The sequence below is a fragment of the Scylla paramamosain genome, chromosome 47, assembly GCF_035594125.1.
Source record: "Scylla paramamosain isolate STU-SP2022 chromosome 47, ASM3559412v1, whole genome shotgun sequence".
Classification (NCBI taxonomy): domain Eukaryota; kingdom Metazoa; phylum Arthropoda; class Malacostraca; order Decapoda; family Portunidae; genus Scylla; species Scylla paramamosain.
This window is the reverse complement of record NC_087197.1, coordinates 607,407-632,500: the sequence shown is the minus strand read 5'-3', so window position 1 is coordinate 632,500 and position 25,094 is coordinate 607,407. Positions and strand designations below refer to the sequence as shown.

The following is a 25,094-nucleotide window of genomic DNA, read 5'->3' as shown; positions in this document are numbered from 1 at the left end:
AAAACAAAATAAATAATAAAATAAAATAATAAAACTAGTCTATTTATTTATTATCTGTCTATCTATCAATGTGTCTATCGGTGAGCCCTCCCCTGCCACACGACGGAGTGGCAGGGGAGGGCATGCAGGGCGTACAGAGTGTGTAATAAGCTTTCACTTGGTCACACCCCCCTCAGCATCCCTCCCCCTGCCAGCCTCCAGCCCCCACCACCCCAGACAAGCCCCGGGACTTTGATATACATAGATGGGGGAAAAAAATGTTATGATATATATAAACACTTGCATATTTGACTTGTTCATTATATAAGTGTGTTCTGAATACACTCTAGATTATGCAGTACACACACACACACACACACACACACACACACACACACACACACACCGTAATAAAAACGTAACAATTCTATATTAAAAGAGATTGTATTGTGAGCCTAACTGACTGCCTTGTAAACACACACACACACACACACACACACACACACACGTACATGCTTTCATAACGTACACAGGCTGTCTGGGGGGCCATTAAGTCTTAACTAAATGGCTGACTGACTTGTTGACTGACTGACTGGCTGACTTGCTGGTTAGGTCATTAACTGGCTGGCTGGTTCAATCACTGGCTGGGTGGCTGGCAGGGGACATGCTAGGGGGGAGAAGGACAAACCGCTGAAGGAGCGAGTGAAGGTTTAATACTGCACATCTCCCCCTCCTCTTAGCCTCCATAATGGCCGTAGGTAGCAGTGGTAGCGGGCTGAACACTATCAAGATGGAGAATCCGACCTATTACACCACCTACACCTCGCCTGTACCTGACCACACCCTCATGCCAGCTGCCTACACCACGTACATGGAGCGCGCTGACAGTACGTATATATGTATGTGTGTGTGGATTTATACAAGTTACCTCTATAGTTAAGACCTGATACTATTTATATTCATACGGGTATACTTATAAATTTCCTTCAAAGAGAGGGAAACAAACAAATAAACTAAAAAAAAACAAATGAGCAAGGTTGACAGCACGACCGTCCCCTTTATAGGTCCCCTCGCCATGGGCCGGCCACACGACCCTCACTCGCCCCTGGAGGCCGCGCAGCAAAAGAGTCCGCAGGGTGAGCTCGGAGGAGGACCCCCTGGAGAAGGCTGAGCTGACTTACTACTCCCAGTCTCCAGCCTCCCTGTCCTCCCACACGTCCTCCTGGCACTCTGACCTCGGACCACGGTGGGTTGGTGGCCCCTCACACTGCCCCAACCAACGCTGCCCGCCGCCGCTGCTGCCTCCACCACCTTCCTCCACCCCCACACCCCCCCTCACCACACCACCTCGCAACACACTCTGGGTACTCACCTGCCTCATGCACTGTCCTGTCTCCTCACCTGTCTGTCTGTCTATCTCTTTATCTGTCTCTTTGCTGCATTTAGTCGTCTTGCCATCACACTGAATATAAGAAAAGAATATTTAGATACAGTGAGGTCCCAAAATACAAGGAAGTCTTACCTCTTAGTGTGTTACAGTGCCTTGTTTGTGGATTCAGGCACAGAGTAAGTGTCTGAGTGTGTGTGTGTGTGTGTGTGTGTGTAGGTGAGGAGAGAGAGAGAGAGAGAGAGAGAGAGAGAGAGAGGAGTGTTTGCGTGTGTCCTGTTCCTGACCAATTGTGTGTGTGTGTGTGTGTGTTGTTCATCTTGCGGTCGATTAATTTCTTGGCCAGTTGTATGAGTGTAGAGGCAGAGTGAGGTGTCCAATTTGTGTTGTGATGGAGAACAGAAAGAAATATTATCAGCTTCTCTTTAGTGTGTTGTCTTGAAGCAGTAGGGGATGGAGAAGTGGCCTGAATGCTAAGGGTTTTGAAGCACTTAGGAAACACTGAGAAGCTGACCCAGAGCATTGCAGTCCCTTAATGTGTCTTTAGTGGGTTATTTCACCTGTTTGTTGCTTGTGTGTGTGTGCGTGTGTGTGTGAGAGAGATACTGTGAAGGACGTAAAAAAAACATAAATGCTGCAAAAATGCCACTTACGTCGTGTATATCAAATTTTTACTCTCTAACACCTTCAGGTTGTAGCAGGCTTTGTGCCGTTAGAACCACTGTATTGATGGGGCCTCACTGTGTATACAATAAGTCACCAGGGGCATCTCTCCCTGGCCTGTGGTGGTGCCTATGTTGAGTGCACCTCCAGTCAAGCAAAGTGAAGCAGAAGCCTTGAGTGTGATGGTGGGCTGGCTGGTTTGTAATCCTCAGTGCCTTGTCACTTAGAGTTGAGAGCGTGTCACACCCTCATCTGCGCCACACCCTCACCTGTCACTCCTCTCTCCTGCCACTCCTCTCTCTCCTCTGACTCCGACGGCTTGCAAATGAGAACTGTGAACCTTTGTGTTATTCCGTCAAGTGTCTGTTTGTTACGGCACACTGTGGTACTTGGCCCGCCGCTGCTCTCTGTTCCAAAGTCACTCTCATGAACAAAGAGCAGTGAAATGGTAAGATTTTATCCCCCAAAAAACTTAAGGAATATTTGAAAAGCGCATATAAGCAATGTCTTTATTTTACAATGTATATTCATATTATTTTGAATTTGGAGATATACCTGTAAAGTCAAAAAAGAGCTTTAAATATTGTGCTCAGACCAGTGATGAGGTGGCCATGTCATGTTCGCCATCATAAGCAAAACGATCAATCAATACATTTTTTGATCAATAGCACGTTGAATATAAGCCAGATACATTACGTGCTGAGTACTCCAGTGCATGCAAACTCCAGTCATTCCTGTCCTTTGCGTCATCATTACTCTGCTATCATGAGTGACTGTCTATTGTGCTGTCACCCAAAGCACCATTAAGCCCTTCAGATATTCCTGTGACAAAGTTCTCATTTCTCTCATCACAGTTCTCTACCTTGCCAGACCTCCACTGTCGCTACCACCAGACCAGACCCAGGACCGCTCACACACCAGTAATCCAACGAGACAAGATTTACATAAGTGTGGTGTTAGAAATGATTGGTGCTTTCTATAACACCGTCTCGTCTGGTCTGGTGTGGCTGGAGGTGCAGAGAGGAGCAGGGAGTGAAGGGATGTTAGTGTGGCTGGTTAGTGTGGTCATGTTTCCTTCCAGCCAGACTTAGGATGAGGTGGACTGGAATATGTAGCGTTGAAGTACCTACACTGCTGCTCGTCTTGATAGTGTTTGCAAGTAATGAGTATATTTATTTGAGTTACGCATCATTACGCATCGTTTTCTTTAGTGGTAGCTGTAGGTGTGCCTGTCGTAGTGGGATGCGGAGGGCCTTGTGCTCTGGGTTGAGTGTAGAGCCAAAGTGAACCTATCTTTATATGAGGGAAGAAGTGATTAATATGTCACTTTTTGTTCTTGTTATGGTGGTTAACTAAGTCTTACGAGTAAAGCATGGCTGCCTGTCTAACTCTCTGTCTCTGTTAGGGGTTGTTTAACAGGCTGCAGTGGAAGTTATTGGGGTTTTCAAGGGTGTTTTTCATGATTCCAGTGATAGTTTAACAGGCTGCAGTGGAAGTTATTGGGGTTTACAAGGGTGTTTTTTATGATTCCAGTGATAGTTTAACAGGCTGCAGTGGAAGTTATTGGGGTTTTCAAGGGTGTTTTTCATGATTCCAGTGATAGTTTAACAGGCTGCAGTGGAAGTTATTGGGGTTTTCAAGGGTGTTTTTTTATGATTCCAGTGATAGTTTAACTGGCTGCAGTGGAAGTTATTGGGGTTTTCAAGGGTGTTTTTCATGATTCCAGTGATAGTTTAACAGGTTGCAGTGGAAGTTATTGTGGTTTTCATGATTCCAGTGATAGTATGGAGCATAAGAGGAGCATACTTCACCTTACCCTGTGACTTCTGGTAGTGTGAGGTCCAGATAAAGACAGACAGACAGACAGACGTGATTTGCTGATTAATATCTTGAATTAATCTACCATAACATGACGTCAAGGCCAGCGGTGAGAGAGAGAGAGAGAGAGAGAGAGAGAGAGAGAGAGAGAGAGAGAGAGAGAGAGAGAGAGAGAGAGAGAAGAAAAGTTGTAGGACAGCATGATGACTCCCAAAATTTTGTTATTTTTTCCATTTGATGCAAAGTGATATACATTTTTTGGCAGGTTAATAAGCCAGCTCTTTAAATGTAGCATCTTGAATCAGTTTTGTATTTAGTAAAGGGAGAAGCAAAGTATTAGAAAGCCAGAGTAATAGTAACAGGATTCATTAGGTTAATATTGATTTTTTTAATATTCTTGGTGCAAAATGTGGGTTGAGTATAGTGAAGGAAGAGGCAAAATATTAATCACTAGATATCTGTGCAAAAATTGAGTTAAGTAGCAAGTTTCATTAGGTTAATATTAATTGTGAATACTTGTGGTGCAAAATGTTGGTTGATTATAGTGGAGGGAAAGGCAAGATATTAATCAGCCTAGCTAGTAGTGTAAGTTTTCATGAGATTAATATTTATTTTGGTTATGTGTGCAAAAATTGAGTTAGGTTTTATAGCGAAGGATTGGGCCATCAGAAAAGCAGGATATATAATTTGTGTTTATTTTGGCCATTCTTAGTGAAAATTTACAATCTTAAAAACAGCATCAGGTTAGGAGGATGAAAAGAAGATTGGAAGTAAAGAGAGAGAGAGAGATAAGAATAACAAAACTGTGATGCTGGTACCTTCTCAACTCTTTCCTTTTTTATTTATTTTTTTTTCCATTTTTTGTTGTCCTACGCCAGAGACCATTAAATAACAATGCTTTCACTGCAACACCAAACAGTTATCAGCAGCAGAAGCAATGCGTGAAGTCTTTACAAGCATCTGCAAGGAAGTTAGCGACGAAAAACGACATATTTTGCAGTTTCTTCCCAGTTCAAAGATTGGGTGTTGCTGTAGAACGAGTGCAGGTGTCCCAGAGTGATTTGTCGTTAGGGAAAGGTGTACCAAGTGGCAGTCAAAGGGTTAAGAAGAATACTGTAGTAGGTTTTTTTGAATTACTTGAATATATATATTTTTTTATTTATTTACTTATTTATTTATTTTTATTTATTTATTTTTTTTTTTTTTTGCCATCTCACTTAACAAAGATAGGTTGTGAATGACTCAACTCAGCTCCCTGTTTTAACCTCAGTCTCCACAAGCTTCCATTTCCACTCACAGCTTTGAACCTGCGCCTCGTGAGTGTGTTCTTCCCCGCGTTCTCTCCCCGTGTTTCCACCCGTGTTCTCTCCCTCCCGCCCTGCCCTGTGTGTCTCCCAGTAACTCTCTGGCCTTAACTAACCACCAAGCACACATTCTCCCTCCCTCTCTCCCACAACTATTGGTCATTATTCTCTCTCTTCAGTCACAAGAGAAACACTGCCCACCCTCCCTTCCCTCCCTCCCTCCCACCCCCCTCCGCTGACCCCTCGTCCCCTCCCCAGTCCCTCCCTGAACTCATAATGGGGAGGTCCTGATGGTGTCAGCATATCATTATTATATTCCATGGAAAACCTAACTTAATCTGATGTTTTTTTTTGTAATTATTGCATTTTTTTCTTGTGTTTTTGTTTTGCAGGAGTCAAGTTTGTAATGATGTAATACTGAGTTGCTGTTATTTTTAGTATTGTTAGTGGTGCAGACTTGACAGGACCTCTTCCCAGCTTGGAGTGTTGCCCCAGTCCATCATTAGATTAGACTTAAGCTTGGAATATTCTGAAATGCTTTGCCCTCTCAATCATCACTACTATTTTCAGAGGACACAGAGATGATATAACCAGATTCTCAAGCATGTTTCTCCTATTTGTAAAGTATAAATTCTAATCTGTGACTAGAGCTGTAAAATCACCCTTAGAAACCCATGTAACTTCAACCAGAGCCTTTTAAATGTAGTGAAGTTTGGCGTAGAAGTCTTAGGAATGTAGCATTGGGTAGGGTCAGCTGTGCCTTGACCCCCTGCATTCCCTCCTACTGTGTCTTATGCTCTCTTTTATCCTACGTCCTCTTGGGGTCAGTAATAGTTCAACAAGGTTACCGGCAGATGGAGGACTGAGGGTCTCCATCCACACCACGCCTCAAAGTTTCCCTGGTGGTGTTGACTTTGTGGTGTGATTATTTTTCCTCCTCCCACAAATTTGACCTTTTAAAAGTGTCACCACAAATTTGACCTTTTAAAAAATGGCACTTACCACAAATTTGACTTTTTTTTTTAAAGTGCCACTCACCACAAATTTGACCTCTTAAAAACACCACTCACCACAAATTAACCACAAAAATTTAACACCACCACCATGAATTTTGCCGCACTTCTGGCTGTGGTGGTGTGGCCGTGTCCGAAGAGCTACACGTGGTGGTGCCTGATAGTGGTGAGGTGTAAGGGGGACTCAGGAGCACCACAAGACACAGCGGAGAGAACTCGGGCAGATTGTTTCATTGGCCATGTCCGTGCGTGCGTGCGTATGTGTTTGAGTGTGTCGGAGTGCGTCAGTCCTGCCTTCCCACACACCCCAGTAGACCCTGTTTGGTACTTACTAGTTGGCCGATTAGTGGAGGTTTTTGAATGCTAGACCAAGAGAGGCTCAGTATAGTATTCACTGATTGATAATGTGATAAATTTGCTTAAGTCTCCTATGAACGCTGCTAGAGTAATGTTAATGGTGTAATGATAAGATGTAGACCTTTCACCCAGCTGTTTATATATGGCTGTTTATGACTGAAAGAGTGCCCTGTGTCTGTGTTCATGGCTGGTTCCCCTCACAGCACTACAGGGGAGACACAGTGCTATCTATATCATGCAAGTTTATAATGTCTAAATACCAGGTCAGACGTCCCAGATAAACCACACACACACACACACACACACACACACATCATTCACTTTCATCCCTCGTAGTCTTGTGTATTGCTCTACTATAACAACTATTTGTCCCACGTAGGGCGGCCCAGACAAACCCCCACACACACACACACACATACATACATACACACACACACAGACATAGACACACACTCTTACCCCTGTCAGCCCCTGGTAGAAGAGACATAGATGAAATAATAATAAATAAAACTAGTAATAATAAAATAGCTGCCATCCCTGATCTGAAAGGAGAGCTGGTCATCAACGCAGACACACCCAAATGTCGGATTACTGCTAACATATCCTTCTAAGTCATAATATAATGGTTAAATGTATATCATGAATCCGTCCATACCCCAACACCTTCCTATGCCTCCTCCCCCTCTAGCTGTCATCAATACCGTCTATTATAATATCCAGGGTTTTTTTTTTATGTTTTTCTGCCTCCCTTCCTCCCTCCTTTCCTCCCTCCCTGGTTTTGTATTCTTAAATGTCTTGCATCTAATCTTGGTTGCTTTTGAACAGGCTCTAGTGGAAGTTAAATGTGGTTTTCAAGGGTGTGTGTGTGGTTGGTGAGATAGATTGATAAGTTTACTGATATTCTGATAGGTTAGTGATAGTCTGATAGGGCTGGGGATAGTTCAACAGCGTGTAGTGGAAGTAAGTGTGGTTTTCAAGGGTGTTTTTTGTGACTAGTGATAGTTTAATAGAGTTACTAGTACTTCAACCCTTTCACTTCAATACGCAACACCTCACAGCACTAAGAGCAACGAAATCTTAGTAAGCATCGGCAAAAAAGGAAAACAAGGTGGAAGGAAGAGTAGATCCATCAATCCTTTAGCCAATATGATGCTAAGGTTAGGTTAGGTTAGGCTATAGAGCAAGAAGGAAGATCTGAAAATGATTAGTAATTCGGGAAGGTTAGATTACGAAGCAAGAAGGAAGATCTGAAAGTGGTTAGTAATTCAGGAAGACCTTAGTAGATTGTAGGGAAGGTGTTGAAAGGTTCTAATGGCAGTTATTGTGGATTTTAAGGGTGATTTTATGGCTAGTAATAGTTTAATGGAGTTAGTGATAGTTCAAGAGGCTGTAGTGGAAGTTTGGGAGTTCTGCTATTCTTCTTGGTTTTAGTAATGGTTGAGTCAAGGGTTTTTGCACTGGTGGTGGGAAGGAACACCCATGAGAAGCTGGCCAGTCGTTCCTGTGGCCTCTGGAAGCAGCAGTCCTGGTGAGAGGGAGGCGTTTAAGAATACAAACCACTACCTGTATTGTGATGATGATGATGATGATAGTAGTAATAATAATAATTGTAATAATAGTAATAATAATAATGACCTTTGTAACATTAACTTTTTTTACAGATTGTTGTTTTTGTAATATTTTTTTTCTTTTTTTTTTTTTTGTATTTTCTGACTCAATTGTTTGGTAGAGTACAGTACACAAAGACCAGGTGTGGGTGTCACCTGCACCACACACCATGCTAACCAAGACCACACACACCTGGCCACCCGCACCACTCACCTCAACTAACAGGAGACCCCCTGGCACCCCCTGCCCTTACTCACAGCCTGGCACCCCTGCACCCCACCCCTGACCCCCACACCGCCTGCCACCACCCGCACCGCACCAGTGGGCACGGTTCTGCTAGGCAGCAGTTAGCGAGGTTGCCTAACTCTTTCATTGGCCAGTGCTGTCTTTGCTAACTTTGAAGCCATCAGCAGACCAACAAGCTTCTGCCGAGTGTCACTCTGCTTCCACTAACTCTAAGCTGGCCGGTGTACGTCGTGCAGGTCTTCCTGCCGTGTGTGTCCGGCAGTGAGGCGGACACGCTGCTGCCTGTGACTGCAACTCATGTGTGTGTGTGTGTGTGTGTGTGTCACCTTGGTGTGCCGCCACTCTTTGCAAAGGTGTATCTGAGTCACAGCACAGTACGTTATCAGTTGTTCAGGTTTGTGTTGAAGTGTTCAGACACAAAACACCAAACTCAAGGGAATTTCATACAATAAAAGTCAACAATTAACAATTAATGTTGCTTCTGCTGATTTCTTCAGCAGTTAAGCACTTTAAAGTTAGCAAAGCTAAGTTTTTGTTAGTGGTGCCCACCTTTGCTGGAGCAGAAATCCTATATAAAGGTGAAATTTTTGCTTTCCCTGCCAGTCTGACATCCTGTCCTGCTGCTGTTTAGGTGTAGGATCCCTGTTAGTGGCATCCTGTTACCAGAAATCCTTCATGTAGCTTCCTCTACTGATCTTTGGACTCAAAAATGTACTTAAAGGGTGAAAATCCTGCTTATCCTACTAGTCTGACATCCCACCCTACTGTCTCCAGTGTAGAACTTCTTAGTGGCATCCTAAACCACCCTCACTGACTCCTGCAGTTTTTGTGTTCCTTGCTGGCCCTGAAATAGTGGCCCTGAATTAGTGTCCCTTTCTGCTGCCCTTCTTCATTCTGTCCTCATCTTGTGCTCCATGAAAAGTGCCTTAAAACTTGCCTCTTTTGTCTTTTACTACTACTACTACTACTACTACTACTACTATTTTTTCTTGTCAGTTATTAATTTCTTCTCCATCTCCTTAGCCTTCCCAATCAGCTTGTCTTCGGCATGCCCATGGCCTGCCCCCTCCCCCCCCCCCACACATCACTAATGATCCCTTGTACCTGAGGATATAAATATCTTTCCTGTTTTTCTACAGTTCTGGACCTTCATTTCAAATAGATTTTGCCTGTGTTGGCCTTTTTATTGCTTGCATTTCCTTAAAACAGTCATTCTTTTCTCTCTCTCTCTCTCTCTCTCTCTCTCTCTCTCTCTCTCTCTCTCTCTCTCTCTCTCTCTCTCTCTCTCTCTCTCTCTCTCTCTCTCTCTCTCCGTAGGCTGCTTCTTCTTGGTTACTAGTCTTGCATTTTGTAGCTTTTCTGGTTTTGCATGTTGCCTGCTTCTGACACACACACACACACACACACACACACACACACTCACTCACACACACAGTTTGCTGCATCTAAGCAAACATTATTCATTCCTTTTTTTTTCCAATTTTTATTGATATATATTTTTGTCTGTTTTTATATTAATTTATTTATTTTTATTTATTTATTTATTTTTTTGCTTACCGTTTGGAATGAAAAAAAAAAATAGACATTCTTTTCCATTACATATTTTAAGTATTGCTCATTTGTCATCAGTTCTTTTAATCAGTTTTCATTTCATATTTTTATTTTGCTGACCATAACTCATTTGAAAACTTGTCGCCAGTAACGGGGGACACGACAAACACTCCATTCTCCATTACAAATATCAAGTGTCGTGTCATCATTTTTTTTTTTTCTTTTTTTTATCGCCATTACCATCATTTTTTTTAATCAATTTTCAGTTTGTTACTTTACTTTCGCTGATGAATATTGGTTAGTATGTGTTTGTTTTGCCGCCCGCAGGTCCCCCCCCGGTGCACTCCCCCCACCTGGTCCACAGCAGCAGTAAAGTAACAATTGCCGCCTCAGGTGTGCTCCCGTCCGTAGTTAGGACGTCTTCCAACATAGACTCCCTTTCTAGTCATGACCAACCACAACAACACACTCGTGCAGTTGTCTCACCACACCCAAGAGAAGGTTAGCACTACCTTCCCTCACTGCCTAGCGTCACTGCGGTCTGTTTTCTCTCCAGCCTCCTTCACTGCGGTCTGTTTTCTCTCCAGCCTCCTTCACTGCGGTCTCTTGTGTTTCCCATCTCCTCCCGTGCCGCCTTTTCTGTCTCTCAGTATCTGGGGTTTGTTTATGGCAGTCCCCCGTCTTACATTCTCGTTCTCCTCCTCGTTTTCTTTGCCTCCCGATGTCCCCTTGAGCTGTTCTGGTAATCTGGCTCTCTCTCTCTCTCTCTCTCTCTCTCTCTCTCTCTCTCTCTCTCTCTCTCTCTCTCTCTCTCTCCTGCCAGTCGAAATTAAGAATCTTTATGCCTATATCAATATTTGGAGACAACTGCATCACCTGTGTAGTAGAAAAGTTGATTAATGTACCTTACCTGTTTGTTTGTGTGCGTGTGTGTGTTTGTGTGTTTGTTAATGGTGCAGTTAATAAGTTTCCGAGTAATATTGTGTGTGGATATACTGTTTGTTTAAATTTCTAACCCTTACTAATATTTTTCTCTTTTTTTTTTAATATTCATGAACGTTGGTGACCGCGTGTGTTTGTGTATTTTTGTGTATCCGTGTATTGTAACTCGGAAGTGAAAGAAAAAAAAAAAAGTGATGCTGAAAAGGAACACATTATCACCGCCATAGACCAGAAAACCTTAGTAATTTTTTTAATACTTTATAATCTTCGCCTGTCACATTTTCATATAGGCGAAAAAAATACAATAAAAAAAAATCGCCAAAAAAAAATTACCCAGCGGTTTGTTTACAAGGGTGACTGACATAATCTTGCAAATTTGACGGATCTACACGAAGGAGGCGCCGCAGCACTTGTTTGCCTGGAGCTGTGGAATGAATGCACGTACCTTTGTTTTGTGGACTAACTGGCTGTGCTGTGTTGTGTCATGCTGTGCTGTGCTGTGTTGTGTTTGATAACTTAATAATAATAAGAGAGAGAGAGTGAGAGAAAGTGAGTGAGTGAAAATACTTAGTCTTCTTTTCTCTGTAGTTGAAGTAATAGTAGAAGGAAAACGAGAAATAGATATCAGTAATAGATAGAAGAAATCTTAATAGCACTCCTAATTGTTGTTCCTTCCTGCATCTTTCAGTAGTAGTAGTAGTAGTAGTAGTAGTAGTAGTAGTAGTGAGAGGAGGAGTAGAATGCCTCATACTCGTAACATTCTCTTCTAACCTAAGATTGTATTAGTCACAGCTGTACCCCTCCTCCCATCTCTCTCTCTCTCTCTCTCTCTCTCTCTCTCTCTCTCTCTCTCTCTCTCCAGCTTTATTTTTCTTTTTCTCTTTGCCTTTTGTCTCTTTTTCTCTCAATTTTCACTGTTCTTTCTGTTACATCTATCTGTCTCTCTCTCTCCCCTGCCAGGCAAACTTAAAAATCTTGATCTCTATATCAAGAATTAAGACAACTGCAACCTTCAGCCCTCCAGTAACAGTAGCAGTAGTAGTAGCAGTAGCAATAGTAGTAGTAGTAGTAGTAGTAATAGCAGTAGTAGTAGTAGTAAACAGCACTTGTAACTCCAACTGTGGCAGTGTTAGCTTACCACCTCACCACACTAATCTAACGCGGTGCCCTGCCTCTTCCAGTGCTGCCGCCCATGTCCCTCAGCAGCTCGGTGATGGCAGGCGCCCCCAGCTACTACCATGAGGCCGGGCCCCCCTCACCCACCAAATACCATGAGAACGGCCATGATACCTTCTCAGATTTTGTCACGTTGGTCTGTCAGGAGGCGCAGAACACACAGCACACCCAGGTAAGGCGGTGGTGACTGGTGTTTTTGTGGTGCAGATTAGACAGCAGACAGGTAAGGTAGCAGTGGTGTGGTGGTGACAGTAGTGGTGTTTGTGGTAGTGGTGTAATAGCCATTTTGTGATGCGCACCTGTGTACCTGTCCCCTTCTTGAGTGTACCTGCCTGAGCCGCTCTGAGGGAACACGCTTATAAACATTTGTGGTCAGGAGTTTGGGTTCCGTTTGATCCCAGACTCTTGCTAGTGGTCCATTCTAAGACAACCTTTTAAGACTGAACTGATGATAATGCTCATCACCTATCACTGCTGTCAGAAGTTAATATTTTCTCCCTTATTCCCTTCCTTGCTATTAGTTATTTAGCTTCTCTTTATTCTACACGTGTTTATTTTCCTGTTCCTTCACTCTCCTTTCACTCCCTGGCCTCCTCCTCACCTCCCCTACTCACTCTGCCTCCCCCCACAGCAGGCCTCTCCCCCCGGCGTGGCCCGCAGCCCTACCAAGGTTCAGGGCAGTTACTACACCACTGGCTCCATGCTGCCGCCGCCTCCGCCGCCGCCCATGGCCCGACCTGTGGCCATCATCCGGTCCACAGGTAAGCACTGGTACACTGGTCCATAGTATTGGCTGCTGTAGGGAGATTAGGTCCTCAGGGTCAATAATTCAGCTCATCGACTCCTCTCCTCTAACTGTCTTCAGCCTCTCTCTTTTCCCCTCATCAACTCCTCTCCTGTAACTGACTTCTTCAACCTCTCTTTTCCCCGTCATCAACTCCTCTCCTCTAACTGACTGTCTTCATCCTCTTTCCCCCTCATCAACTCCTCTCATCCAACTGACTGTCTTCAGCCTCTCTCTTTTCCCCCCTCATCAACTTCTCTCCTCTAACTGACTCTTTAGCCTCTCTCTCTCTTCCCCCTTATCAACTTCTCTCCTGTAACTGACTGTCTTTAGCCTCTCTCTCTCTCTCTTCCCCCTCAATGATTCCTCTCCTCTTCTTTTTTTGCTTAGTGAATATAGACAGACATGCTTAATACAGGGACTGCCACGTGTAGGCCTGATGGCTTCCTGCACCAACCCTTGTGTTTTTTGTCTTCTCTCCATCTTCCTGACCAGATCTTCACTCACCTCTCCTCCACAGCTGACCTGGCCCACAGTGGCAGTGTGTCCCCCGGCCCTGTGTCTCCGCCCAATTCCTCCGCCGCCGGTGGAGCTGCCATCCTGCCTGACGTGTCTCCACCTGATCGACGAGAGGAGTGTCTCAGCCCCACGCCGCCCTCCACCTCTGCTCCACCCGTCTCCCAGGTTTGTTGACATCCATTCCACCTTTATATTGAGTATTTTGTTTATTTGTTTGTTTATTTATGTTTACTTATTTGTGTTTATTTATTCTTGTATTTGTTAATTTGTTTGTGTACTTATTTATTCATTAATCCACTTATGTATTTATTTGTTTCTTTATACATGCAGAGGAGGACATATATCTATCTTTCTAGCTCTGTGTGTTTCTCTCACTGTTTATCTCTCTCTCTCACACCCTCTCTCTCTCTCTCTCTCTTTCCGCGGCAGTTGTTCACCTACTCCAGCATGAGTCCGGTGAGTGCCATGTCAGGCGTGATCTCCCCGACCAGCATGAGTCTGTTCACGTCCCCGGGCAGCACGCCGCGCACCACGCCGCGCTCCACGCCGCCCGCCGTGCCGCGCTGGAACACACCCTTCATCAGCCTGGACGAGAACATGGACTACACCACCATGTCCACCCTCATGCCCACCCTGCCCGCCGACGCTGCCTCCGCACAGCTCATTGAGGATGGTGAGTGTTGGCCTGCTGTGCTGTGTTTGCTGTGGTGTTGTGCTGGTGTTGTAATGATATACCTGGTGTTTGGCATTATTTTCACTGTTGTTCTTGGTAGTAGTGTTAACAGTAGTGTGATCAGCAGCAGCAGCAGCAGCAGCAGCAACAGTAGCAGTGTGAGCAGCCAGCTGAGTACAGCGTGTCCTTTCCCACAGAGCGTTACTTCACCACGGTGGTGCACACCGGGGAGGCAGCGGGGGGTGGGGGACCCCAGGTGGCCCCAGCGACGGCCGCTGGGCATCAGGACCACCTGGACGATTCCCCCGGGGCGCCCCACACCCCCACCAAGACCCAGTCGTCCTAACAATGCCGCCGCCAGCTGGTCTTGGTCTCGGCCTGTGATGCGCCACCGCCACTGCCCAGGCCAGGCCACCCCAGGGGGTGGCGCAGCCCTGGCCCAAACCAAGGAGACCCCCATGAGGGACAGAAGGCCAGGCTGTCCCTGGGATGCAGTGCAGACCCAGGCCATGGTCTGGGTGGTCCCCAGGCCTGCCTGGAGGCTGTGCTGTGCCGTCAGCCTGGCCCTGGGGTGGCCTGGGGAGCAGGGTGGCCCGGACTGGTGGCTGCCGCGCCGCCGCTGTCGTCCTCGTCGCGATCATCGTCGTCATCAACAAGTGCAAACCACAGCGGCAGCAGAGGAGGAGCCGCACCAGTGCCAAATTCTCCCGGCCGGGACGCTCCAGATACTTAAGGCCGCAGGTGGCTGAGGGCTGGCCCGCCGCCGCCGCTGCCACCGCCGCCAGGCCATGCATGGTAGTAGGTCTTCATGTAGCAGCGTAGTGCAGTGAACACGGCCGCGCCGCGCCGCGGGGACGATGGCCACCAAGTTCAATGAATCACAGTGCCAGCAGCAGCAGCAGCAGCAGCAGCAGCAGCAGCAGCCATGATGCAGCAAGACGCAATAAGTAAGGTGTAAGTGCTTCATAGCTTTTGCAGAGTGAGTAGAGTTCCCGTAATGGTTGTGCAATTTTTAGTCTCTTACGAACACAAGGAGGAAGGAGATGAAGGCGAAGGAGAGAGAGAATGTGTGTGTGTGTGTGTGTGTGTGTGTGTGTGTGTGTGTGTGTGTGTGTGTGTGTGTGTGTGTGTGTGTGTGCTGTAGCCTCCACTAGGTGCTGAGGGAGCCACGGTGCTGTGGTGGTGGTGGAGGCAGTGGTGGTGGTGATGGTGGTGGTGGTGGTGGAGGCAGAGGGACAGCTGTGCTCAGGACTACAATACTTGTGAGTACAAAATCGTTCATTACTTCTAAAGGAATCCGTGAAGAGAAGGCTCTCGCTAATCTTGGGTTTGGTGAACAAACAAACGCATCTCGGTGAACATTTCTTATTATTGTTGTGTACACTCCCTCATTCGACCTGTAATTCTCAGTTTGTTCGTTTGTTTGTTTCCTCGTTCGTTTGTTTGTCGTGTGAAGTATAACGCCGTGTTGTTGTTGTTGTTGTTGTGTGTTTTTTTTTTGTGTTTTTTTTCTATTAGAGAGTTCTTGTTATTTATGACGGTTTATTAGAGTTTGTTGCCACATTATGTACAGGTCTGGCGGCATTACAGACTCACACTCGCTCCTCGCACTCGGATGGAGAAAACTGTTTTTTTTTCTGGCGAGTAAAACTCCTTGATTCACTCTTTTACTCACCACTTGTCATACGCATCTTAACCTGATTGTCAAACCTTGATTTTTCATTTTTCTGATGAGTTAATTACTATTTTTCATAATTATAGATGCCACTACTGTCGCACTAGCCCTAACCTAACTTAGCACCCTTGTACAACCTTCCTTAAACTGAATTCCTTTATGAAACCTCAATTTTGTTATCTGTTATCAACCCCCATCATTATTTACCACATGAGCACCACACTCATTCTAACCTAACTCCTTACACAACCTCCTCCTTTTTCTTCTTCTTTGGACTTGTTATGCTTCCAGTCACCTCACCACCACAGCAGTGAAGGAGTTAACCAGAAAAGTGCACCCGTTTCTATCTAAGAGTGATTTGAGTGTGATTCTGTGATGAAACCGACATTTTTCCCTCCCTTTCATGATATTTTTAGCCGAGCTCCGAGACCATGGAGTGTTGGCGAGGAGCAGAACCGACTAACACAGCATTGCCTCCTTGGTTCGTGGTTCTCGCCCCAATGGAATGTTTCTCCCTGCCTCTCTGCCCTGTCTGTCCATCTGTCTCTGAGTGTTGCAGCTTTCATACCCTCACTAGGACTCCTTGGCCCTACCCTGCCCTACCCTGCTCCACTCTGCTGCCTCGGTCCTTACCTTCCCTGTCAGTTTGTTCTCTCAGCCTACTCATCTCTCACTGATGGCATTCTCACCTCTCACGGCTCTCTCACAAGGCACTCCTGACCTCTCACTCAGAAAAGCATCTTGTGTTTTGTAAAGCACACACATGCACACACACACACACACACACACAAAGGAATAAGAAAGAGAGGAATGCTGGAAGTTACTGGATGTTACATAGGGTCACAGGTGACAAGAGGCCTGTGGGAAGACTCAGGAAGACTTGGAGATGGTGTGTGGAAGAAGACATTATATTGAAGATGGTGTATGGAGGACAAGAGAAAACTGATGAAGACCTTGGGATGGTGTGTGGAGAAAGGCATGAGACTGAAGAAGACCTGGAGGTGGTGTGTGGAAGAGGACCTGGAAGACAGTGTGTAGAGGAAGACATGAGAAGGGTGACCATCAGGGAACAGACCATGTACCACTGCAAAAACAGACAGAAACTTGCAAACCATCAAATCCTGGACGAAAGACAAAAAACGAAGCAAAAAGATAATAATGAACACACCTCTACATCCCCTCATATGTGCCAAATTAAGAGAGAACACCTAAGACGAGAGACACCTCAAGGAACTAGAAAAGGTGCTGGGAGAAAGAGGAGGCCGTGAGAGAGAGAGATCTTGCAGAGAGGTGATGAGTGCTTACCAGTGCTGAGAGAGAGAGAGAGAGAGTGTGGGGAACCTGGCATTAACCTGAGAAGGCTGAGTATAAGCGAAACGTGCCAAACTTTAAGGACAGAAACCCCCAAATTACCCAGAATCCATCTTTAACTTGCTCTCATCGACGAAATAATCTATGCCTTTTTTTAGATGTTATGATAAAGCATTATATACAAACCAAAAACAAACACAGCAATACGGTAGAATTTAACTGGCGCGCATTTGTCTGTGTGTGTTGATGACTAAAGCGCGCCGTGTATATGTGTATGTATACTTAGCAATAACACAGCCACAGCTACAATTATTGGTGCCATGATTAGGTGGAGGTGGTGGTGGTGGTAGTGGTGGTGGAGGGAGGGCCGTCCAGGGTGTGTCTGGGTGTCAGTGTAGGTGCTGAGAAGAGCTCAAATCTATGTGCCAAATGAGACAGAAGTGTATTGTTTGTGGGTGTAGGAGTGGTAGGGCTGGATGCAGGGGGTGTAGGAGTGTTGGCAGGCGTAGGACAGGTGTGTGGTGTGGTAATATGGTCTGGTATGTGTTAGGGGAGAGGACACACATACACACACGTACATGCACAAACACAACATAGTCATTTGATATTAAAAGACATGACAAGCCTAACATTCTTGTACACACACACACACACACACACACACACACACACACACACACAGACAGAGCACCACAAACAAACACCACAGGGGGAGCAGCAGCAGCACACAGGCGCCTCAGCCCAGTGTGAGGTGCGAGGATGTGCAAGCCTGAGACGAGCGAAACTAAACACAAACACTCAGACAAACACATGAAGAACGCAAGGCAGACGCACCCACCCACGCGCACCCTGAGGGACGTGTGGTGTGCGCCGGCCTGTGTGGTACGAAACCCAGCCCGGGGAAGGCCGCCTGCACTAGACTTTAGATGTACGCATGCTGTGATACATCAGGTAAATTATATAAACCATAGTAGATGGTGAACGTAGCGACTCTAGACTGGTAGTAGCGACATTGTAACGCGTAGACAGATAGGCTCATTTCTACTACCAAGACCATTGTATAGTAGACTTAGAGGGTTTTAGCATCTGAGGCTGAGGGGGCTTCCCTAGTGAGCGGCACGGCTGGGCGGCGCTGGCTGGGGCTGGCTCGGTTCTGCCTGGGGACGAGGGGCGCTGCATCGGGGGTGATACTCAATTGTGTGGCTGGTGGTGTGGATGACCTGACCTTAACTACTCATTTGTGACCTTGCCCGGCTCTCACTGGGTCATCTTATGATAAAGGCACGTGTGACCTTGGTTTTAGCGTGTACATGAGTTTGATATACTTTGATGTGTACGTGTGAGTCTGGTACCCGATGAAAGTGCACATAGATATTTCCAGTTAACGCGCACATGACTGGTTTTGATGTGTACATGAAAAACTCGTGTATTTTTTTATTTTTTATTTTTATTTTTTGTGTTAATGCGCGTATAATTTTAGTTTTAACGCATATATGTGTGTGATATTAGGTGAAAACACACCTACTTAGTTCTTTTCTTTAATGAATGCACACATTACTGGTTTCAACGCGTACATGAGTCTGATATTAGCTGAAAAACGCACATTTTACTTTAAAGCTTATTATTTAAAGCTTTTACTTCTGTATTGATTAACGTAAGTGTGGATGCGTGGCTCTGATTCTGTACATTTTAATTATCTATCTTTATCTGTTTTGTTTGTTGCTTTTTGCTTTGGAGAGCGAGGGAAAAATGTTTTCAAGCCAAGACGTCAGGCCCAAGTAACCTGGACTGAGAAGCGATAGGGTTCTGCATCTATAAAACGTATTATTTTAGCTCTTAGGAAAACTATTGTGTGCCAAGTAATATAAAAGTTTGCTGAGGATATAATTATGAAAAAGGAAAAGGTAGGAGTCATGACTTATCAAAAAACTACATTTCAGCTAGTAACAAAACTAATGTGCCAAATAATGTAGAGGTTTGTTGAGAATATAAAAGAAAAAAAAAGAAAATAAAATGAAATAGGAAAAAGAATAAAATGAAAAGAAAAAAATAGGAATGAGCAGGACTTATGAAAAGATTATACTACAGCTTGTAACAAAACTACATGGCAAAGTATAGAGAGAGAAAAGATTACGTCGAATGTAATTATAAAAAAAAAAAAAAAAAAGATTCGGAACTTGTCAGAAACTGTACTTCAGCTCCTAACAAAACTATGACGTCCAAAAATATATAGAGAGAGATAAAAGTTCACTGAGAATATGATCATGAACAAGGAAAATAAAAGAGAAAAATGCAGAATCTATGGAAACGTACAATTCTTAACTTAATGATGCTATAATGTGCCAAATAGTGTAGATGCGCAGAAGTCACCAAGAATAAAAGAAAAAAATAATAGTAATGATAATAGAAATCAGGATCCATTTAAAACTATTATTCTAAACCGAAAAAGAACTTACAATGTGCCAAAGATAGTAAAGATAATTACTTCAAATATAATTGTGGATAAGAAAAACTTATAATTTTAATCCAAAGGAAGACTTAGTGCCAGTGAAACAATGATGTGCCAAAATATATCTATGCAAACATTAACTCGAAATATAATAGTAAAAAAATTGATAATAATAATAATAATAATAATAAACTTTGCTCCATACAAAGTTATTTAGTGCCAAAAAAAGACAAATGAAAATAGAAATTCAACCCAAAATAGACACATGACAGAACCACTAATATATAAAAAAGATGAAACACAAAATAAAATAGTAAAACATAACAAGAATATATTTTTTTTCTGACAAATCTGAAATGTGGAATGCTGTGTGTGTGTGTGTGTGTGTGTGTGTGTGTGTGTCCAGATAGTTCCTACAGAAGGTGCAGAGGGGGTGGGTTGATGGGGAGGGGGGGTAGAGGTTGGGGGGGTGTTCAGTGGTGCTTCAGATATTATTGTGGTAATTAATTCATTGTAAATCTCTGGCCTTAGAGAGAGAGAGAGGCTAGAACAGGTATTTTCGTCTTAAAGAGATAATTCTTGTCTATATTAAATTTATATATTTCAATTTTTATTTATATTCTGATTTTTTTTCGAGGTCACAAGATTCGGGAAAAAAAAGTGTGTGTGTGTGTGTGTGTGTGTGTGTGTGTTCACCTGTTCGTGTTAATTAGACTGTGCACAAAGTGACAATAATAATTAAGACCTTGAGAGTGTATAATAATGATAACAATAATACTAGTAATGGTACAATAATACGCCGCTCAGCATTCAAGTATTACCCTTACTGTACCTGTGCTTAGGGCTCACCTTCATGCCCCTCCTTGTGGTGCTTGCACAGGTGACGCGCGCACGCACACACTGGGTCATGCTTCTGTATCTCGCGTGTGTGTGTGTGTGTGTGTGTGTGTGTGTGTGTGTGTGTGTGTGTGTGTGCTGCTCCCCGTTGCGCAGCGTCCCGCGGCTCCTTGCAGCCGTCACAGCAGCGCCACAGCGGCACCATAGCGGCACAGCGCCACAGGTCCACGCGCCGCTATGCAAAGTCTCAAAGGTTCTATTTAGCCACAGCAGAGAGCCCCCTCCCCAACCCTCCAGATGGGGGCGGCGGGCCCTGCTGCAGCTGCCGTCCGCCACACGCGCAGGCCGCCGTGCTGCTGTGCCGCTGCGGCGCCGCCGCCGCGTCGCCGCCGTGCCGCCGCTCGTCTTCCTTGCAATAAGAGGAGTATTAACAGTTAGGAGCCTGAAGCAATACTTGGTTTGTCTGTTGTTTGTCTCACCCGCGCTTGTCCCACACAGACCTTCATTACGTTGTTGTTGCTATTGGTACTCGTGTTATTATTATTATTATCATTATTATTATTATTATTATTATTATTATTATTATTATTATTATTATTATTTTTATTACTTTTATCATGTCCCATGTGGTTGGTTGGCTGGCACCGCTGCTGGCCGCCGCTTTGTAAATACTGAACAGCAGCGCGCCCATCACGCCATTATTGTTATTATTATTATTATTATTATTATTATTATTATTATTATTATTATTATTATTATTATTACTGTTATAATTATTATTATTATTATTATTATTATTATTATTATCACAATTAGCATTGTTGTTCTCGTCAGTGTTCGTTTGGTTGAGTCGCCGCGCGATGTGGTGTGTGGGTGTTTGTGCTGGGGAGGCGGCGAGGGGCGCGGGGGGCGTTGGTGCCCAGCTTGGGGGGGAGGGCGTTGGTCTTCTCACACTTAAGTATTTATTCCCCGCTGGGAGCGCCGCCCCCGCCCCCGCCGCCGCCGCCACGAAGGTGTAACAGCGTGGCGCGCCCCAGGTGTAGGCCAGGAGTTGGTCAGGTGTAGACCAGGTGTGGTGTGGTGAGGTGTTGTGGGCCTGTGTTGCGGCGCGGCCCAGCGGGTGTTGCGTTGCGTTGTGTTGCGTTGCGTTGCGTTGTGTTGCGTCGCGTCACTGAGACACTGAGTTGTCCCTCACGTGGCAAACTGCATTATATTAATAATTATTACAATAATACTATTAATACCTGTAATTGTTAAGGCGGTGGTGATGGTGATGATGATGATGATAGTGAACGTGCAAGTCATTTGTTAAGTGCTGTGTCCAGTTTTGATAGACGATTATTATTATTATTATTATTATTATCGTAATGACTACAAGCTGTTGGGTTGAGTTACTATGCACTACACTGCAATACTTGGTGACTACTGCGTGAGTCTGTCCCGCGAGAGTGAAGTACGTTGTAAGTAAGTTATGGTGTTGCACAGTTTGTAAAGAGTATCCTAATTGTAATAATAATTATAATAATACTATTAATAATAATAATGTTAATGATACTATTAATAATAATGATAATATTAATGATAACAATAATCTAACAGGCCGGTTTATTAAGGTGTAGGTGAAGGAGTGTAGTAGTGTAGCCAGTGTGTCCAAGCAGCAGCCGCCGCCGCCGCCGCCGCCGCCGCCGCCGCCGCAGCCGCAGCCGCCTCCTGCGCCGTTCGCGCCGCCCGCGCCGCCCAAACCTCTTCTTTTGTAACAGATCTTCCTTTGTACGACTCGATGTGTCTTCCTGAAGCAGGGCGTCACGCGGCGCCCCCGCCTGCTGCTGGCGCCCTCCACGCGTGCCCCCAGCCCATGGGCGCGACCCACCCCACACGCGTGCCCTCCCTTGACCTCCGTGACCCCGCGGCCAAAATGTTGAATCAAAAGGGAGTCTTCAAGGTCAAGGCTGTCTGTGTGACCCATAGGGCGGTGCCCCCGCGGCAGTGTTGCTGCGAGGGCCGCGGGGATGAGAAGGTTGCCCAGGGCCTCCTCAGAGTCCATTACGGAGGTCCTTGTGGTTCTGCAGCAGCAGCAGTAACAGCAGCAGCAGCGTAGCAGCAGCCTGAAGAGGCAGAGCGGCGGCGCTGAGTGGCGTGGCGGCGCGGCGGCGTGGCGGCGTGGCAGCAGCAGCAGCAGCAGCAGCAGCAGCAGCAGCAGCAGCAGCAGAGTGTACTCCCTCCAGTCAGAACACAGCAGCAGGAACTTGGTGCTAAACGTCCCACACACAAACAAACAAACAAATAAAGCCTCCTTGTTGACGCGGAAGGTGCAGTGAGTTGTCTGTCTGTCTGTCTGTCTGTCCCTGCAAAGCTTCTCTATTTTGGCAAACAAACGTTATTTGGATACGCGGCAGTATTGTTCCGCTGTACCGCACACGGGGACGTAGCGTGGCGCGGCAGTACTGTGCCGCACACACGGGGATACGACGCAGAGCCGCGCGGCAAACACTCAGGCTGTGCGCCGCAGCAACACAGTGCGGCAGCGGCGTCTCCTGTCGTGCCGCTGCTCCCCGCGCCGTGACGCCAGGCCGCCGCGGGGCTGCCCTCACGCGGGAGCCACCCGACGCCTGCAGCCTCCCCGCGTGGCGCTGAGGGAGGCGCGGTCTCGACGACACAGGAGACGGTGACCCACACACACACACACACACACACACACACACACACACACACACACACACACACACTGAACTACGTGGCTTGAGTGTGTGAGTGTGCGTGTGAGTGCGTGCGTGAGGTGACAGCGCTCATAACTCCTTTAGTACCCCGTGAAAACCTAATTACGCCCACTGAGTGTACCTCGGTCTGTACACACACTCCTATGCTTGTCGCGTCACCCTGGCGCTGTAGTCACCAGTACAGCAGTGACGCCAGTGGTCAAAGTATACAAAGCGCTGAATATTAGAAAAAAAAAATATTTACAAAAACTCAGGCAGACAAACGTACTGTAATAATCTAAACTATGTATTTCCGTGCAGTATATTTCATGTATACTTTGATAAGCCTGGAGAAGAGTGTAGCTGTGTGTGTACTGTGCGAACCTCAACTGTATTGATTATTGTATTACTGTCTATACAACGAAGTGAAATGAGAGGTTCAGAATACAGTAGTTTGCTGAAAGTTGAGGTTTGTGTGTGTGTGTGTGTGTGTTTGTGTGTGTGTGTGTTGGGCAGGGTGTATGCAGGTATACATAGGAGCGTGTGTACAGACAGAGGGTATACTCGTACACACACAACCTTTCCCTCCGCCGTGTGGGGAGGCTGGCCGAGAGACAGACAGGTCGCGGCGCAGTGAGGGCGTGTGCTTCGCCCGTACCTACGTAAATGGTTTGTCTGTTATACTCTATGCAAGTTTACATTTTTTCTTCCTCCCTGTCACATCATCCTCAGTCCAAGCAATATTCATATGTTAATACACACACATATATATAGAGACATGTATATGTATTACACCTACTACTACTACTACTACTGTTACTACTACTACTAGAAAGTGCCTCAAAATATATGCAAAAAAAAAACAAAAATAAACCCCCCATTTAAAAAAAATATTACATACATGCATACATAAATAAGAGTTGAATACATAAATATACATTAACTTCCAGATGATGTTTATAAAAATAACGAAAGAGAAAAAAACGAATGTTGGTTTTTAAAAAATTTTCTCTAAAAATGTATATGTTTTCTTGACTATAGAAATGTTGAACTTGAAAAAAAAATTAAGAAAAAAAAGAAAAAAAAACCGGCTCTTGTGGTTCTCGCTGTCTCTCAAGAGCCATAGAGTGTCGAACCGCAAGTCACAGGCATCAGTGTAACACAAACCTTCAGAGGAGACATGAGTGTAGCGTGTGAGGCAGGCGAGGATGTGCAAGACAAGTCCATTCTGCAGCCCCTGGTCGTCGTGAAAGCTTTAACAAGAGGTAGATTCTGTAAAATGAGTAATGAAATATAGTGACAAAGGATTACAGCCGGTTTTTATTTTAACCATTAGTAATAACCTTTCTTGGGATGTGAGTTGCTGGTACTTCTATTATTTTCTTTTTTTTTTTCTTTTTCTCTTCCACTTTTGTTTTTCCAAGCCAATGACTACTACTACTATTACTGTTCTTTCCTTCAGTCATCGTCCCTTTTAAAAACTACTACTACTACTACTACGACTTTTTTTCTCTCTCTCTCCCTCTCATTCACTACTGTCAACTGTTTTTTTTTTTTCCTTTATTTTTCGTAGCTATTACCACCAATTTTCTTTTTTTTTTTTTTTTCTTAGCCATCCCTCTTAAATCACTACTACTGTTACTACTACTACTACTACTACTACTACTACTACTACTACTACTACTACTCTCTTCCTGCACCTTCATGATAACTTTCATTACATCTTTCTATCTACTCTTTCCTCTCCTCTCCTCTTTTCTCTCCCATACCTTCCGTTTCTAAACACATCCACTCTTTCAGCCCTCTCTTCTAATCCCACTTTCTCATCCACTCTCCCACTCTTCCACCCTCTCCCAGCATCCACTCTCCCTCATTATTCCGTCCACCAATCCCTTACTCTCACCCTCTCATCCACTCTGCAAGCCTCTCCCTCCCTCAACACTCCCTCTCACCCTCTCAGCCAGTCTCCCTCTCCCTCTCTCCCTCACAATGCAGTATCGATTCGCAGTGGGCGCCCAGAGAGAGAGAGAGAGTGAGTGCTGGCTTTGTCCAAGTGTTCCTGAAAATTTGAACACGGAAATAGACACTTGAGTTTAATACCTGGCG

At 45.1% G+C, this 25,094-nt stretch overlaps 1 protein-coding gene across 1 annotated transcript in view; it reads left to right on the top strand.

Annotated features, from left to right (window-relative positions):
* Positions 1-24,298, top strand: part of LOC135094878 (nuclear factor 1 X-type-like) — a 60,216-nt gene extending 35,918 nt beyond the window's left edge. Inside the window, exons 7-15 of the mRNA XM_063995353.1 lie at positions 720-866; positions 1,044-1,145; positions 1,233-1,343; positions 10,254-10,427; positions 12,050-12,216; positions 12,676-12,805; positions 13,349-13,512; positions 13,777-14,020; positions 14,218-24,298. Of these exons, the coding sequence (XP_063851423.1) occupies positions 720-866; positions 1,044-1,145; positions 1,233-1,343; positions 10,254-10,427; positions 12,050-12,216; positions 12,676-12,805; positions 13,349-13,512; positions 13,777-14,020; positions 14,218-14,366 (1,388 nt within the window). The 3' untranslated portion in view covers positions 14,367-24,298. The remainder of the gene's footprint in view (positions 1-719; positions 867-1,043; positions 1,146-1,232; positions 1,344-10,253; positions 10,428-12,049; positions 12,217-12,675; positions 12,806-13,348; positions 13,513-13,776; positions 14,021-14,217) is intronic.
* Positions 24,299-25,094: the final 796 nt, after the last annotated feature.